We start from the raw sequence: 18,003 nt of genomic DNA on the forward strand, positions 1-18,003 counted from the left end.
GGCTACTCGCGTGGCTTCCGCTCCCGTTGTGTGAGGGGCCGAATCGCAGACGGCCTCCGCGCTTCTCTCACCGTCTCCGGGGTCTGGAGCCGGGCCTGGGGGCGCGGCGCAGAGCTGCGGCCTCCCCCGCTCCCAGCCGCCTCTCCGGCCTCTCTCCCCTTCCCCTTGGCCCTTTCCGCCATCCCGCTCACCCCGGCCGGGCCCAGCGGTTCCCCCAGCCTCGCGCCCAGCTCAACCCGCCCTCCCCCACCCCCCCCTTCCTCGGCCGAACCCGCTGCTCCCCTCAGCCCCACCGGGGCCCACCCGGCCGAGCCATGTCGCTGCACGGCAAGCGGAAGGAGATCTACAAATATGAGGCGCCCTGGACCGTGTATGCCATGAACTGGAGCGTGCGGCCGGACAAGCGGTTCCGCCTGGCGTTGGGCAGCTTCGTGGAGGAGTACAACAACAAGGTGGGCAGGGCCCGGGCCGAGCCGGGGAGGGGGGGATCTCCCCCTCCGTGCCAGGGGTTGGGTGGGCCGCGGGGAGCTGCCCTGCGTGCTCTCGGCTGTTGGAGGCCGGGGAGTTGCGGTTGAAGGCGGTTGGTGGTGCTGCTCCTCGCGGGGGAGGCATCCTAGCTCGGGTGCATGCAGCTTTTAGTCAGCGCGACAGAAAGCTTACGGCCTGGACTCGGCTTTGTGTGTATACAGGCTGCGTGAGGCTCTGTTAGCGATGTTGCACCCTCGTGGAGCACTCTGTTCGTAAGTCTGCAGGCCGCTTACACCGACTCCTCAGTACCTTCACTTTTCACTGAGAACAGGGTTGTCGTGGTGAGGTTGTGTCCTCAGTGTTTCCTTGTTAGATGGAAGCAGGAAGGCTTGCATCGGTAGCAGAGGTGCTCATCCCTCCAGACACCTGAGCCACCCTTCTTAACAGTCTTTAATACACTCACCTGATGTGATGAGCGTGCTTGAGTGGTGGAGAGATGAGGAAACAGGCATAGTTATACAGCTGTGAAGTCGATGTGAAAGTAACTGTGTTGCCAAAGTAACTTTGTGCGTTTATATCGTCTGTGCTTTGCAGCTTTGTGAGGCTGCTTAATGAAGGAAATTGTTTCAGAAGTTGGTGTTGGGGTGATGCACTGGGCCTGTGCAGGGTGCGTTGAGATGAGGCCATGGTGAGGTAAGGGTGGCATCTCTTACAGGAGCAAAATGAGTGCACTTGCAGCAGCCCTGGACGCGATGCTCCTGTGTGAGATGGTGAGCTGGCTAGGTGTGAACTGTTTTCTCGTGCTGGTGAGCAGTTTGTGGTTCTGGGAATGCTGCTTTCCAGGCAGGTCTGAGCTTGTAAACTTTTCACTTGTTTAAAGGCAAATCCTATGATGTTTTCTGTTGTGTATATTCTGAGGCAACAACCTTCCAAACATTTTTTTTGTGTGTGTGTGATTAGAAGCAGTCAAGCTTGTTAACTAGGGGTACATTTCTTTTGCCTTTACATCCTTCTGTTTGGATCACTCTGTGGTGGTTGCTCCCTATACCAGTGTGATCAGGTCTGCATTTCATTTCAGGCTTCAAGTATAAAGGCAGTTGAGTCAGCAACTCTGTTTTTATTTAAAAAGCAACAACAACAACACTCAAAGCAAAAACTTCACGCTCACAGTTGCTGCAAACAGAAATTGTGTAGGACTGCATAAGTTCCAGCTGTTTGTAAATACTCCCCAGAGCTTCTCTTGGTCTCTGCTTCAGGGATTCTGTTGACTTCAGGTCCATATAAGTGCCAAATGTTATGAGATTTAATTAGTGCATAAAACAGGAAAGTAATTGTACACAAATGAGATGCCAGCCTGGATGCTGCTGCTACAGAAGTGAAGATGTCTCATTAAAAATTAAAGTTGTACAATAAATACAGTGAAACATGACCTTCACTTTGCTGAGACGTTTTGCCACACCTCTGGTAATTCAAAGAGTGAGGAGGGAGGGTTGTGTGGCCTTTTTTATTTGATGCTTTTCATGGTGCTTTCAATACAGTCTTCTGTACTCCTCTTTTATGCTGCCAACTTCTGATATCAAAATACTTCTAGAAGTGCAGGTGGCAACAACTGAAAGGAAAATGGGAGAGATCATGACAGCTCACTTCCACATTAACTTTCTCTTTGCACTTTGAAGGCTTTTGACAAGCTCCAAACTGCTTCTGTTATGTCATTGCAGTGTTTTGTTCTAAATAACTGACTTCTTCCCTTCCCCCTGCTACACTGAAAGTCAGTTCAGAGTAGCAATTTCTTGATATCTAAAGCAATAGGTGGCTGCATCTCTTCTTCATTACTCTTCTGTGTGCTTTTTTTTAAAGGCTCTTAGAAAGGATGTAATGCACTAATAATTGCAGCAGGAGTTTCTGCTTATTTTTCTGTTCCTGTAGTAGTTACCAGAGCTTGAAGTACTTACGGTTGCATACATAAAATGGCTGTTTACACCTCTGTTTTGGGTGGATGCAGTTCAGTCAGCTGCCAAGCCGTGTCTTACCACTGCCCCCAGCTCCCAGACGCCTCGAACCTCTGTCAGCTCTCCACTAACAAGCTGTATGGCATACAAGAAATCTGATTGCCAAGATCACTTTGAGCCCCAAAGGAGTTTTATTTCAGCTGCTACACCTGTGCTGATCAAATCATTGGTACAGAAAGAGAGATGACTTTGCTCCGGGGGAAAGAACTAAAATTATTTAGGCTAGGTTTTCCTGAGCTTCTTGAATCTGCAAACTGCTGTCAGCCTTCAGATGGATCACAGGCATAATGGGAGGGAGCTGAGGTGTTGGTAAGTTCTGCTGTTAATGCTGTGCTGCAGGCTCCTACAAGCTTTGTGGGTCAGTAATGATTTGTGGAAAACAAGGAAAGGCTGATTTCAGGATCTGTGTGTAAGGCAGAACTCGAGGCTGCTTCAGAAGGAAACAGTGCTGCACAGTTTGCCACCACTGGAGCAGACTGCTGGGTTATGGCTGCATGCTTCCCTTGTTGTCACCTCCTTCTGCGCTGTGCCTCAAATCAGAGATCCTTTAGTGTGGTGGTTTGACCAGGGAGCTGTTGTTTTGGGTTGTTTTTTTTTCCTATAAGGTTTAGATTTGCAAAGAAAAACTCATTGAATATTGAAGATTAAATGGTGCAGTGAGAGCTGTCTGATCGTATGTGACCGTAAAATAATTATGAAATGTCTTCTCTTGGATCACGTTGAGGAGTTTTTCAGAAGTTAAGGAATGCTGACTAAAGGCACTTCTTTACTCATATGCACTGTTGCAAATCAACCTCGGGTTAATGAGGTTTCAATTGTGATAGGAAAATCCACCTCCAATTGCAGCGTGTGGGAGAAACAGATAATCATGTAGCATTTCTGGCTACTGTCATAGCATAATTATAAAGCCAAAGGAGATTGAACACCTTCATTTTCCCACCAGAATGAGTTACAGGTATGTTCAGATTGTATCCTGACTAACATTACTTTCCTCAGCCTTAGCTGGCCTAGACTTCAGAGACTCCTTGATGCTGTAGCTGGCAGCAATCCTTGCTTCACTTGCAGGAGGGAGACTCAAGGCTCTTGTATAATTAGCATCCTGAAAATAATTCCATCTCTCCCCTCTCCCTGTGTTCAGCCTGCACGATGGGATGGATAAGAGGGATTCTGTAATCGTTGTATGTGATCAGACCTTTGAATATACTGAGCTAGGAAGGAGTAGAACTGCTCAAGCAGTGTTTTCTGCTTCTGTCTCTGAGCAGACCAGTGCTTCCTGCTCAGTTATCACAGACTGATGTCGGGTCTGACAGTCAGCATCAGACAGCTGATCTTCAGCAGTTGCCAAGGGATCTTGTGTCACATTTTTATTCTCTAACCTGGCCTGTGTTAAAAAAGTCAAAAGATGCTGGATTGCTACGTAGTCATTGCCTTCCTCCTCTGAGAAGAGGTTAAACATGAATATGCAGAGCATGAGTGTATCAATTCACGCCAACAAAAGTGAGTTCTCTGCTGCTTTAGATTTGCTTCTGGTTATGGCTGTGTTAATGGCTTTGCTCAGGTGTAGTACACTCATATTGAGGTGGAAACAGCATAAGCAGAGGAGAAGAAATGATTAGAAGTCGATTGTCTTCTGATTCTGACCTTGCCACAAGATTTTCTGTGACCAAGGACAATTTGCTTCCTTTGTAAAATCTGCTTAGGATTTCTGATCCCTAAAGGAGTTAGAAAGCTTTTTGTCAGTCATTTGAGGAGGCTGGGACACCCTTGGCGGGTTCGTATGATAGTGTGAAGCATAATAAGGAGTAGCTGTAATGAAGAGAGTGCAAGGCAGGCATCCAGCTAAGCTTCTAAAAACAGCCTGCAAGTTTTCTAGGGGTCATTACAGTGTGAAAGATGGATCTTCAGTTTGACAAGGGGAAGGTTGGTATTTGTAAGGAGCATCTCTAAATGAACTTGCAACTGCTGATGTTACAGTGGAAGGTCTGCTGAAGGACTTATGTTGGTGGGTACAGTAGTTTTCCAGACTAGTTTAAACATATGGTTTATTAACCAAATTGCTGTGGGAGAATATTTAGCCATTGTCCAGATTAACATCTTACAGTAAGTCTATTAAGCCACAGTCTCCAGGAGGAAGCTGCTGTGTGGAAAATATTAGGAAGTTCTTGCTGTGAGCAGCTCACAAACTAATTGTAGTGAGTTGTCTGTCCTCTTACTGTTTGTGTTTGGACAGCATTTAACACAGTGGGGCTTTCATCCTGTTTAGGTCTTGCAGTCACTGCTAGGGTAAATGTGTTCTCCCAGCCCACATTGTTCTCTGAACACTTTCTGACATGTCAATATTTTTCTAATAACATAATGTCTGGGACTTCAAGCATTACTTCAGGTGTTGTCATGACCAAGCAGTGTGGAGATAGTTTCTTGTCTGCTCTGTCTTGCTTTGCTTTCACAACTGGGCATTATCACATTACTCTGAAGAAAACAAACACCTAATTTGGAGATCAGCTCCATAAAACCTGGCAGCAAACCTCCCTTCTTGGTCCTTCTCCCACAAAACATATGAATAATTACATAAGCATTTTCTCCCTCCATTTTTCAAGTTTGAATTCTATTTACTTTCTGTCTTTGGAATGGAATTAATCTGTATTTTAGTTTTTTGCAGTTATGACAATGTGTTTGTTATCGTGGTATTGAGAACAGCTTGGTAGCTAGCTGGTGGTGATCTGATGCAGTCTGTAGAGTTATAGCTAAGAACACAATGATATGGGCCTTCATTGTTGGTTGTTATACAAGCCATGTATAAAAAGAGAAGGGTGGTCTTTATCCTTTGGGGGTCTGGGTTATGTTTCACTTAAGATCATCTCTTCAAAGTAAAGTGCTGTGGTGATAATGTGTAGTCCACTTTGATTATTCCTAGCTGGGGCAGGCAAGCAGAGCTTTTAATATTTCTCATTCCATTGATGTGATGGTCTTTTTTAATTGTCCTCGAGGTTGCAGTAGGCATCCCTCTGAAATGCACTCAGTCTTCGTGATGCAATTATGTATTACTATGATAAAAAAAATCCTTTCTTTTAAATATGGTTTTGTACAGGTACAGCTTGTTGGTTTGGATGAAGAGAGTTCAGAGTTCATATGCAGGAACACCTTTGATCACCCTTACCCCACCACAAAGCTCATGTGGATCCCAGACACCAAGGGAGTGTATCCAGACCTGCTGGCAACCAGTGGTGACTATCTGCGTGTGTGGAGAGTGAGTAAATTCTGTTCTGTGATTCTGAGTTCCCCTTGGGAAGACAAACTGTGATATGAACTGTGTTGCGCGTTGATCTCATTTTCACTCGAGACTAGATTTTTCACTGTTCTTTCAAAGATGTTTTGCACTTGCTGCAGCGTGAAGGTTAAGACATAAAATGAAGCCAGGGCACCTGATAACTTACTATGTTTTTTAACAGCAGTAATGGTGTTAGGAAATATGAAAGCTATAGGAGCAACAGATGTATGATGACAGCTGCTGTTTGTATCACCTAAGTGAGGATAGAGCTGGCGATTGTGTTTTCCAGAGTTTTAAGTTGTAAAGCTGAGAGGATAGAAAGCTGGCATTAATACCTTGTGTGTTAGGATTAATACCTCATGTGTTGGAAGTGCAAGTGGAACCAGTCATGTGGTGTTGCTATTTCAGTCAGATGCTTTGCTTTTTCTATAGGTGGGTGAAACAGAGACACGGCTGGAGTGCTTGCTGAACAATAACAAGAACTCTGACTTCTGTGCTCCACTAACATCGTTTGATTGGAATGAAGTGGATCCTTACCTCCTCGGTATGACTGGCAAAATGAATTAAGTCTGGTGAAATCCCAGTGTGATTGGTTTTTTTGGCTTTAACTTGAGGCTTAAGGGGTGGAGAAGTTCATCCCAGAGCTGCATCTTCCACACAGATTGAGGTAGACATAAGCTATTTACACTTTTTACCTGTGTGAAAGACCATCTCTGCTGCTAAAAGGTTTGGGTCATTTAAATATGTGACTGACTGCTTGACGTTCTTGTTCTTAAATGTGTGCTGTTCCTGTAGCTGTCTGTAGATGTCAGAAACTGTTACTACTTAGTGTGTTAGTGTAATTTGTGAGAGTTGTGCTGATCTGCTAATATTTTGCTAAGAGAAGTGCTTTTGTTTCAGGTACTTCTAGCATTGATACAACCTGCACTATTTGGGGTCTGGAGACAGGACAGGTTCTGGGAAGAGTAAATCTGGTCTCTGGCCATGTCAAGACACAGCTTATTGCACATGACAAAGAGGTGATGGATATTTTTGGTTGTTTACATTGCACTTTTCCTTTATGGCTTGAAAAAAAAAAAGCAGAGCTTTTGTTTTCCCCTTTTTTTCTTAAGAAATCTGATCTTTCAAAAATCTGATGTTCCTAAATAAGATTTGTGAGTTTTACATATATTAATTATAGGTAAGATACAGTTGACTGTATTACAAACTAATTAAAGCTGTTCTGTCAGCTAACAGAACTACTCTACTTACTCATCATAGAATCTAAACTTGAATATGTTTGTTTTAGAAGATTATGCTACAGAATATTTTAGAAAAATGAGATAAAACATCAAACTGGAGTTGTAATGAACCACATATCAAAGGAAATAAACAGCTTACAGGATTCTTTTATGTTAAAGTGAAATCTGAATCTAGAAAGTAAATATGTTCTGATTCAGTGAATAATCCTGTAATGACATAACTTGTTTTTTCCCCTCCCTTTGGCAAATACAGTAACTTAAGAACTTGTTTAGGAAACTCAAGCATTTGACAAGAAGTGTTACTACTGTTTCTGCTGTCTATATGGAAAATCCATTTAGCTGTGAATTAGGAGGCAGTGTGCTCACTAAAACTGAGGTTGTGTTTTTCTCTGTTTTGGTGTTGAGCAGGTGTATGACATAGCCTTCAGCCGTGCAGGCGGTGGGAGAGATATGTTTGCTTCAGTTGGTGCAGATGGCTCAGTGAGGATGTTTGATCTTCGTCATCTGGAACATAGCACCATAATTTATGAAGACCCACAGCACCATCCATTGCTGCGTCTCTGCTGGAATAAGCAGGATCCCAACTATCTTGCCACAATGGCCATGGATGGCATGGAGGTAAGGCACCAGTTCTTCTGCAGAAGGAGCAAGGCGATTTGGGGGAGGTGGATTGGGCATTAATACTTCTTGAAATGAGGCTGCAGTATTGGTATATGGAATATGATAAGGGCCAATTCTTATTGCAGCAATTTCAGTAGGAGCTAGAAGTAAGTTTGGCATTATAAACATGAAGGTCTCTGTGCCCCCTATGCATTTCAGCCAATTTTTGAGGGTTTTGTGAGCCAGTTGGGCAGCAGCTTTCACCTAAAATCAGAAGTGCAGGCATTTTAGTCACCTTATTCTTTCTCAGCCCTGTACCCAGGGCAGTGTACCTTAGATTTTTTTACCTGTACTGCTTCAGGGAAGCATGAGTCATTTTCTTCATAACTCACAAGCCTCCTATGTGAAGTCTGACTACTCGCACACAACATGCTGACCATCTAGAAACTATTCTTTGAGAACAGTGTGTGCTTGCCAAATGCATCCTTTCAGAAGGTATTTAAAGCCATAGTTCAGAACTTTTAGTTTTCTGGAGGGGATGGGGAGGTGGAAATACAATTTATTAACTTAATTTGATTTTTGTCTCTGAAGGTTGTGATTCTGGATGTCAGAGTTCCCTGCACTCCCGTTGCCAGGTTAAACAACCACAGAGCGTGTGTAAATGGAATTGCTTGGGCACCTCATTCTTCTTGCCACATTTGCACAGCAGGTAAGTGTGGAAAGGAATTCTGATCAGTGTCTTACTGCCTCTGCTGGTGAATCTCTGTGAGTCTTTCATTACACTTGCATTATCCTGTCTTCCAAAAAAATTAGTGCAGTTCTATCCTGCCTTTTTGCTAAAGATTATTTGCAGTTTACAAGCATTTTGGTAGTGTCTGTCCTAACATTTTTATGGATATAGACACCTACTAGGGTTTATTGGGTGAAGGTAGTGAACCTAGTGCTCTAACTGTGCATCTCCTTTGGTTAAGCTATTTTATTTCAATGCTGCATAACTTACTTTTCAGTTTAGTTCTTAAATGTTTTCATTTTGAGTTCCACAGATTGTTTTTTTTAACTTTGTCCTGGATGACATAATTATCCAAACGTGTGTACAAGTTTTTCTTGGAGAACAATTCTATCAGTGTATCTGTCTGAATTTCTTATCTGAACTGCAAGAGCTGTATTGAAGCTAGCTTCTTTTACTGCACCCCTTTTAGTAGCCATGTATGTACATCTTGTTATACGTTGAGCCTACTCAGGATTTTGTTTTCTTTTGTAGCGGATGACCATCAGGCTCTCATCTGGGACATCCAGCAAATGCCTCGTGCCATTGAGGACCCTATCTTGGCCTATACAGCAGAGGGAGAAATCAACAATGTACAGTGGGCATCAACTCAGCCAGACTGGATAGCTATCTGCTACAACAACTGCCTGGAAATTTTGAGAGTGTAACACTACTGCTTCATGCCTAATTGAGGCAGGGCTGTATTATTTCCCCACCCCTCTAAAGTAAGAACAACACAAGTCAAGTGGCCAGTATCTGTTGTTGCTTTGCATCTACTGTTCCAAGAAACTGTTACAAGAATCAATGGCAGGTGTCTCCTGTCTCTCCAAGACTTTAATATGCAGAGACATGCTGAGCCTCTTGGACCTTTTGGGTTCTGTTTTTTTGTTTTGTTTTTGGTTTGTTTGTTTTCCTCAGTTAAAGTTCTGTATATTTGTTTGTTGACTGTGTTAATAAGCTTGCAGGCTTTAAGTTGCTGCATATGTCCAAGTGTTTGTCAGCTAGTCGGGGCGGCACATCTAGCTAGTTTAATAGATGCAAGTGCAAAACAAGGTGGGGGAAAAAGGATAATAATGTTAACAGCCACCTTGGCAGGAATCTTTATCATTCCTGTTGCTGCCTCTAAACTGTTTAAACATTTGTATGTTTTTTATATATTGAGCTAACTTTCTATTGAGTAAGGCTTTTCTCCCGAATTCTTACTTTTGATATGTGATCCACTTCCATATACCCAAAGCAGGATATCTTTGTTGATACAATAACACTGCAGGCTCCCTGGCAGTAGAGGCCTGCCAGAACTAACTGTTGCCTTGGCTCTCAATACCTGGTTACCTGGTGCTGTGAAGTACTTGTTGCACAATTTCTTTACACTTTTCTGACGCTAGAGGCAGTTGCTACTATGGTAGGCCTTATTTTTAAATTATAACTGAATTTACTGTGTGTCTCCTGCAGTTGTGTTAGCTAACAGAACGGTAATGGGTTTCAGACAGAAGGTACTTGCATGACTTGAGCTCCCTCTGAGGGAAATGACTTGAGAAAAAAAATGTTCTTTGTAATGGACTCTGGATTGACGTTTCCAATGAAATGATTTCCCCTTAGAGGGCTTACTATCTGAACCAAAATAAAATGGTTTCACACTTTGCAGCTTGCTTGATTGGCAAATAATACAAGCAAGAACTTGTGGTTAACCTGTACCATGGAGCTTCTTTGCATTTGTTCTGTGTTCCTGGGAGTTCTTGAAAGGAGAATGCTTTTTTCCTAAATGTATTTGCTTTGTACTGTCAGGTCTTGTTGAGTGAGTGAGATGAGTTAGAAGAACTCATCCACTGTCCAGATGAAAGCTGTTTCTCTGAAAGAAATAATTCCCTAAAGTAATGAACAGAAGACGGATATCGAATGAAAGATACAGTGCCGCAGAGGCTGTGGTTTGGTACTTGTCATCCTTGTGTCTATTTGAGATGCATCCAAGGGCCTCTGTTTCTGTTTTGAATAGTGGAATGCTGTACAGTAATACGTTGCAATCAAAGCTGAGTGGATTAGACAAGATAAAAATCTTTAGTGAATTCTTAATATAACGCAGCTATTCAGATAAAAGCTCCACAGTACTCTTCTTCCAATGAAGGCATGACAACTATAGCTGGTCTGTGAGGGTATACCAGCTGAGTTTTGATGGAAATGTCAGAAACGATGGACGTTGTCTTTCCACCTGATGTGTATTCACCTACAACTGCAGGCAGCATTAGTAGGGCACTGGCAAACTTGTTTTGTCAGCTCATGTGGAAAAGGCAAGTGATTGCAGGGAAACAGCAAAGCTGATGCAGAAAGCACTGACCAATACAGAATGGACTCTGGAAAGTTATGTCATTCTGGATGTAATATTCTTGCATAGATAACTTCTTGACGTAGAGCTTAGAAAAACACTGCCTTGTGAATTAAGTTTGCAGTTCATTAGAGGCAGTGTTACTGCATCACCTCTTCTCATATCAGAGCCAAGAACTCTTAATGGTTTAAGCTCATGTTTTGTCAGTGGCATTCTGTGTTCAGCTGTGGGATTTTTGACAGCAGGCTTCACTTGGCTTGGCAATCAGTTTTTCATACTAGCTGTGGTGCTGAGAGTAGTGTCTTCCACAGATAACTTGATCTAGATGTCAGAGCAGTGTTGGCCAAATGGCTTGGTGATAACTTTACAGTAGCACTTCATCTTAAATTGGAAAATACTTAAGCAGAATTAAGCGAAAATCAGGGTTTTCTTAGCAGCAACATATACTGACATATTACATTCACAGCTTTAGAAACTCATAAAAATACATCTGCTGACTTATAATGTACTGTTTAATTACAAACAGTAGGCATAATGTCCTGTGTCACTGAGGGAATTTAACTTCAGTTTGGAGTGCAAGCTGAGTTGTTATAGACAAAATTTAATTTGATTTGTGGACTGGGAACCACTAGAAGTCCTCTTCATGTTTCGAAGTCTCACCCGTGTATAGGTGGCATTATTTTAAAAAAAAAAGAGGAACATGCCTGCTGCTTGGCAGCAGATTTGTTTTAAGCAACTGTTGAATTGTTCTTTAAAAAAGATATAAGCTAATTTAGTTGAAAGTAAAGTGGCTAAAAGATTATATAGGCTATAATAAATGGCAGAGTCTGTGCCTCTAGGAATTGAATCTCTGTTGTGCTGCGATGGCAAAAAGTGTATGCATGGAGGGGCTGGTCATCAGATAACCTGCCATGAGCCCAACGAGTGTCAGTCCTTCCATTCATAAAACCAATTGAAGTTCACTCATGGAATTGAGCTCTCATTCCAAACTACTCAAAGGCAAGTGAAGGAATTCTGTGGACTCCAGTGGATTCTAAATAAAGCATGCATCCTGTTTGTTTAGCCAGTTGAGCTGCCTCTTAGATCTGTAACATGTTGCTTTGGGCATAATCTGTTGTCATTCCTCGTATGAAATTACATTTGAAGTCACTAGAGGCTGTTTTGGAACAGGGAAATGCTGCTTAAAATAGCTTCTTTTCAGAGAAGTTGCTTGAAAGGTTAATGACTGAAAAGATATGAAAATCCTCATGGGTGAGATGTTCTCTAGTGGAAATGGCACTTCCATATAGAGAGGAAGTGAGAGACTTGGATGCCCTTCTGCCAGCACCTGCTGACACAGTGGCAGCAACCTGACTGCTTGCTGCTTCCAGTTTATTTGCAAGATAAAATAAAACCTTGAGACTTGTCACTGTAGCCTGTGAATCAGAAGATACAGTTTAGATCATTTTATTGGCTTAACATTCTGTTCTGTTAGGTAAGAAACCTCCATAAGCATTACTTTTTTTTCCCCCCCGAAGTTTGCTCATTAAAATACTTCAGTATTTGATCTTTATTATTTTGTGCTCACTGGAGGATGCAGAGCAACTGCTCTCCACTGCCTCATATCCCCTGAGTATGAAGTAACATGTCAGTGAGGTTAGAAAAACAGAGATTTGCTATTGTTGGTACAGACATGATTTTGATTCTTGTACAGAAATGTCACTTTTCTCTGACTTCCGTGGCTGTGTGGTGCTTCATTTGATTGATTCCAGATATGCTATTGTCTGGTTGTTGTGTTCTGCTGAAACCAAGCTTTCCATAGATGTCTGCTATTGTGTGGGCAACCGGTAGTGTGCTGGCTCTCAGCCAGGGGATCTCAATCATGTGATACCTCATTAGTGAGGCTGAAAACCTACAGAAGACAAGATGGATGTTGAATTAGTGCGTAGTGTGCTAAATCTTTAATTGTCAAAATGGCCTATGGTCAGTTGCATCTACTGGGCTTGTACTTCTGTGTGCAGGGATTTAAAAGGCAAGGATTTGAGTGCTTTGACAATCTATTTAGAAAGGAAGCAGTGGTTTCAAAGAATGATATGAAAGGAGACTGTTAATACAAGTTGTTCCGTACGGAACCTTGAAATGTACTTAAAAGGGGAGGCATTGCTTCTCATAAGTCAAAGTTAATGATCCTTTCAAAACTTAGCTGTAATTACTCTCCTGAATGTTCTGGATAATAGTAAAAAGATCTATTTTTGCCTGGTGTCGCAGTGAGGAAAGCTGCATCAGTCTCAACTATAGATCATTGCCTACCAGGGTTTAGGTGAGGGGAGGAGTCCCAATATTTTGGAATTCACAGATGCTCTTGTGCTTGTTTTAAATGTAAATTTAAAAGCTGAGTGTGTCTGTTTTGTTTTCTTGCAGATGGCACTTTAACAAGTATATTTTTGGTAAGATTAGGAGGAGAGTCATCTTTTCCTCAGTCTTTTTATGGTAGCAGTTTGTGTTTTGTATAAAATATTAAATACAACAGTCACTGCAATCCTGAACTGGCTATGGTTGTCAGTGTCTAGTGGACCCTTGTCTGTTTCTACTAAACACCAAAACAATGAGCACTTGACTATACTCTTAATGTTAAACTGAAGCTTTCTAGTTAGAGAACGGCACAACCTTACAAGGTCAGCTTGTAATTCAGTGCTGCTTGTCTCCCTTTTGCTTTGCTTAGAAACTTGGCAGTGTCTGGAAATCTTCCTTGAGTTTGAAGATGATGGCAGTAGTGCCAAATTAGTTGTGGACAGATGCAATTGTATCCTTTGGATAACATTTTTATGACAGAACAATTGCTGCTGATGGTAAATTGACACAATCTAGAATCTTGAGCCCATTGGTTCCCTGTGTTTAATGGTGTTCTGTTTCAGGACATCCTTAGGAGGATCAATGACAACGGGGTCAGCTATTGGCTGAGTACATTGCATCAAAATACTGAAGTGGTTTGTCTTCCCATTGCTGCTTGGCAAAATGGTCCACACTGTGTTATCCATTCTGTTAGCACAGGTTCTCTCTGGTATGTGCTTACTGCTTTCTGACCAATATTCCAACAGGACTGTACTTACTGTACAGTGGGCATTTCAAATGAGGTTTCCAAAACCTGTTCTGGAATGGGCAAGGTACTGTTGGTTTGATCCCTGTTTCTCTTGACTTTTGCAGAGGTCAAGATTTATTTGTATGTGGCACTTAAAGAGCACTTTCTCATGCTTACTTAGAGAGGCAGCTGTATTGTCCTCTGCTTACCTGAGAAGAGTCAGAAGTGTTGTATTGTTGAGGTATATTGAGAGTGTAGTGTGCTCCTCACTCTTCTTTCAGGAAGAGATCTCCAGAACTTCTCATCATCGCCATTCACCAGCACTAAAAAGCAGGAATAAATAGGAATGCATGTAAACACCAGTGACAAATGCTCACCCAGCAGTTCATGGCAGACTCCAGAGACAAAGGCATTTGTGAAACCTGCTCGCTGCTGTCTAGTTTCAGAAGGCAACTTTGCCAAGTATCTCGGTGGCCTTTTGTGCAGCCTTTGATACTCAGCATCAAGCTAGAATCTTCATACTCAGAATTTTAAAAAAGCAAAGAAATCCACACGGCTTCCATCGAGTTCATCCTTCTTCAGAAAATAACAAAGGTTATTTCCTGACAACTATTGCTGCCCAGGGTGGCTGTTAGCCCATGGTGCAGCTCTCAACAATAGCCACAAGTCAGCATCCCTTGGAGTTTGCTTTCCTGGTAGTAAAACATGGGGCTCTCAGGTCTCTGTTAGAGGTAATGGTTGGGTCTGTCACAACTGAACAAAGGCAGAAATGCAAGAACCAGAGAATGAAAGCCATAGTGCAGCTGTGAGGCACTGTGTTGCTTTTTTTTGACAACCTGACGAACACGAATGACGAAATTTACTATTTAAAAATAACCTTTTTTTGTTTTGTTTTAAACTTGGGTTGCTAGCAGTGTACAATGTAATTTAAACCTGTTGCATTTTCGTTACCAATAGTCAGTAGGAGATGTTTACTTTTGTGTGTTTTTTCCCTTCTGCTCTCTCCGTTCACAGTCCCATTGTGGTAATTTCCTGAAGGTGTAATCTTTGTAGCATGATTGTACAAACGTTCATATGAAATTCCTGACTTCTTGTTCTCACTAAAATATGCTAAAGCAATAGTAGTTTTACTTCTGTCCTTCTTTTCTCCCCTTCCACGTTGAGATTTGCAACTTTGCTCCTGTACTGTCCTAGAGGAATCCTAGTATCCTGCTATCCAACACACGTATGTTGTTGACATGGATAACTGCAGTGTCTCTACTCCTTTATTTTTATGGAGGAAATACAAAAGGTTTTGTTACAATGGATTTTAACACCTGAGTCATGGAACCATGTTGTTGAAACTCTGTAAATTTTAAGGCAATTTTCTGAAATCGCTTGAAAGTGGAATGTTGCACCCTTTTATGCTATTTCCTGCTTCCTATGTAGTTTTATTCAGATTTTTTAACCTTCTTTCTAAGTTTCAGCCTCCTGTGTATTAGGTACAGTATTTTCTGCCTTTCATACTTTGTAATAAAAATGGAACATTTGTAGATTGACTGCAGTTCACTGTGTGATGAGTTAAAACTGGTCCCCGTGGGGCAAGCAGGGAAGTACTTCTCGCAGAAGACACGAAGGCTGTTTCAAAGGTAGGGAGACTGCTTTATCTTGTCTCTGCTTTACAAAACTGGTTCAATTTTGTATCTCTTCCTACTAATACCCAAACCAACTTGCTTATTCAAGCTACTCCTGAGTTACAGGTTACTCCAAATCAATATATTGTTAGGATGCCAGTCACAAAAGAGCTTGAAGAGAATGGCTAATAATAAAAGTATGCCCATGTTTACTTTCTAACACCAAATTACCACATGTTCCCCTTATGCTAGGGTTGTCTGTAGTTCTGTTTTCTAACTTCCTTGTATAGTATTTCTCCTCTATAGAAGAAAAATGACAATTATCTGTCCTCATGTTTTTTATTTTTAAGATGATTGGAAGAGGGATTTTCTAATACAAATAATTGGTCTCTAAGGCTTTCTGAAAATGGGCAAATTAAAGACAAAGCAATTAGGCTCTTCTTTAGCTTCTGTGTCTCCTGTGTGCAGATGACCTCTTTTAAAGGGTGTTTTCTTTACAGGCTTTGTCACTGTTGTCAATGCTAGGACTGGGATCTAGAAGGGGAGTAGTGTAGCAGGGCATGAAAATCTGTCCTACCTTAGAGTTCGGTGAGCAGGACTGGTGGCTTCAGTAAGTGTTCAGGTGAATTCAACTAAACTGTTTTCTGACATCTAGTGTACTCTCAGATTCTTCACTAATTCTTTGTGTACTGGATTTGAAACAAAAGCTTTTTAAGCGTCATGACCACAATGGAAAGAGTTGCCTGCAAAGATGCTGCACTGTTTTTTAAGCTCTATATGGACTTTGTTCAGCTAATCCATATTTGGATAAGATGCTTTCCTTCTAAGAATTGTTTGTCTTTTCCCTAGAAATGTGTTTACAAAATCCTAGATCTGTTTCATGGAGAAGTCTGAAGCACAAATCCAAATAAATTTTCTCATCTTTCTCTCCAGTGGAGGAAGGCAAGGAAGTTGAATTGCTCTATGCCAAATTCCAGCAACTGTTTTCAGTATTGAGATGCACTGCGTCAGCTTCCTGTTTGAGGGAACGTGTTCTCTTCATTGTAGATGGAAATCACAGTGTGCATTCCAATAGCATCACAATCGCATCTGCTTGAAGTCAGTTTGAGTTTGTACAGAAATCTCAAGCAGCAAATATTTAATGCCACGGTTCAAAGATGCTAAGCAATAACTGTTGTATTGTTGGTGACTTTAAGCTGACAAAAAATATCTCTGGGAGTAACTAAGCAGAAAACTAGCATGCATTGTAAAGCCAAATCACTATTTTTTAGTTAGTTTGTTTTTAACTTTGCTTAAGTTTAATTTAAATCTATCCTTTCTGTTCAGTGTAAGTGTTTTAAGTTTCTCCTTATCCAGCGTGGGACTATAGAAAGTGCAACAAAAATTCTATCACTGACTGCAGGGCATCTTCCAACAGAGGGAACTCAACCTGTCTTTCTCTTTTTGTGATGATCTACCTACCGTGTTGTTGTTGTTGTCACTGATTTGCCATCTTTTCCCTTCATTAGGACCAGTAGGTTGCTACTGGGTGTCAGTTGGCTTGGATGTGGAGGCAAACTCAGCAGTAACCACTCAAACCCACCTATTCCTGTAGGCAGTCTCTTCAGCAATAAAGACTAGAGTCTATAAAATACAGCTGGAAGCAACCAGTTTGGGTCCTAATGAAGTCCTGTGGGAAAGACTACTGACAACTTCTGCAAATTGGACATATTGGTGCAAAAAATTCAGGAGCTGGTAGATGATGAGAGAAACAAACTGCTTGTCAGTGTAGCAAAATAAGTGTCATTAAGTCCTGGGGAGGAATATGTGTAGAAAAAGAAATACCAAGAGGTTCTCTACTTCTTTTCTGCCCTAAGGAGCAGCTGACATCTGGCACGGCTGGCTGACTTGCTGTGTGACCCTGGAAAAGGTACATCTCTTGACAGCTCTAAGTGAAAAGCCCTTAGTTAATCAGTGATCAGTAAGTGGCTTGAAAATACTTGAAAATTAAAGATGCCCTCAACAGTAACAGAATAGTTATAATACAGTGTGATTTTATAAAAAGATTGTGCTTTAATCTTGTGCATTTTTTGTGCTGCTCCATATGTGGTCCAGATTGCCAGCTCCAAAGCAAGACATATCTAAAAGCATGTAATATTTCTAACATCCTTCCTCTTCTCTTCAGTTTTGCTCGCTCTGCAAGGAAGAGAATGTCTCCTATTTTTTAACGAGACAGCTTCAGAGCCCCCTCTGCTGGAGTGCTGACAGCAGGAGGACAGACGTAGCTTGGCCAGCAGAGCAGGACAGGTACCAGCTGCTTTTCTGGGGCTGGGGAAGGGAACCACTGGGCGTGCTTTCTTAAGAAAGAGTTTCAAGTAGATGTGCTCTGCTGGAGGTGACATTTAGCCAGCTTGCGTTGTGTTTCCCTGTCCAGAAGTTGGGTTATGATGTCAGTTCTGTTGTTTTCCATTAGTACCATAGTCAGGATTTTCAGAAAGCTGCGAAACACCCAAGAGAGCATTAACGAAATGAGAACTGCCTGAAACCAGTGAGGTGATTCTTCTCAGAACTTCAGAAGAGAGGGCCAAATGCTTTCCTGCATCATCTGACCATTTATGAAGTTCCTTCTCTTCCCCCCTCCACCAGTTTATTCCCTTGCACAGCTCTCTGGCTGTGGAGAT

At 41.9% G+C, this 18,003-nt stretch overlaps 1 protein-coding gene across 1 annotated transcript; it reads left to right on the forward strand.

Moving 5' to 3' along the window:
* Window positions 1-294: 294 nt before the first annotated feature.
* On the forward strand, window positions 295-9,243 carry DCAF7 (DDB1 and CUL4 associated factor 7). The gene is made up of 7 exons (XM_065747214.1): window positions 295-452; window positions 5,566-5,724; window positions 6,178-6,289; window positions 6,646-6,764; window positions 7,395-7,604; window positions 8,178-8,295; window positions 8,848-9,243. The coding sequence occupies exons 1-7, from the start codon at window positions 315-317 to the stop codon at window positions 9,018-9,020; spliced, it is 1,029 nt and encodes a 342-aa protein (XP_065603286.1). The 5' UTR covers window positions 295-314; the 3' UTR covers window positions 9,021-9,243.
* Window positions 9,244-18,003: the final 8,760 nt, after the last annotated feature.

Source organism: Cyrtonyx montezumae, unplaced genomic scaffold (genome assembly GCF_038088225.1).
Source record: "Cyrtonyx montezumae isolate F1298 unplaced genomic scaffold, pur_monq_1.0 scaffold_43, whole genome shotgun sequence".
Classification (NCBI taxonomy): domain Eukaryota; kingdom Metazoa; phylum Chordata; class Aves; order Galliformes; family Odontophoridae; genus Cyrtonyx; species Cyrtonyx montezumae.

What these genes read in the sequence shown, in the direction of transcription:
- DCAF7 (XM_065747214.1), top strand. Translation starts at nt 315, where the DNA reads ATGTCGCTGCACGGCAAGCGGAAGGAGATCTACAAATATGAGGCGCCC. An exon ending in AGTGGATCCTTACCTCCTCG is followed by an intron (nt 6,290 to 6,645) that starts GTATGACTGGCA and finishes CTTTTGTTTCAG; the next exon opens with GTACTTCTAGCATTGATACA. An exon ending in TGGCCATGGATGGCATGGAG is followed by an intron (nt 7,605 to 8,177) that starts GTAAGGCACCAG and finishes TTGTCTCTGAAG; the next exon opens with GTTGTGATTCTGGATGTCAG.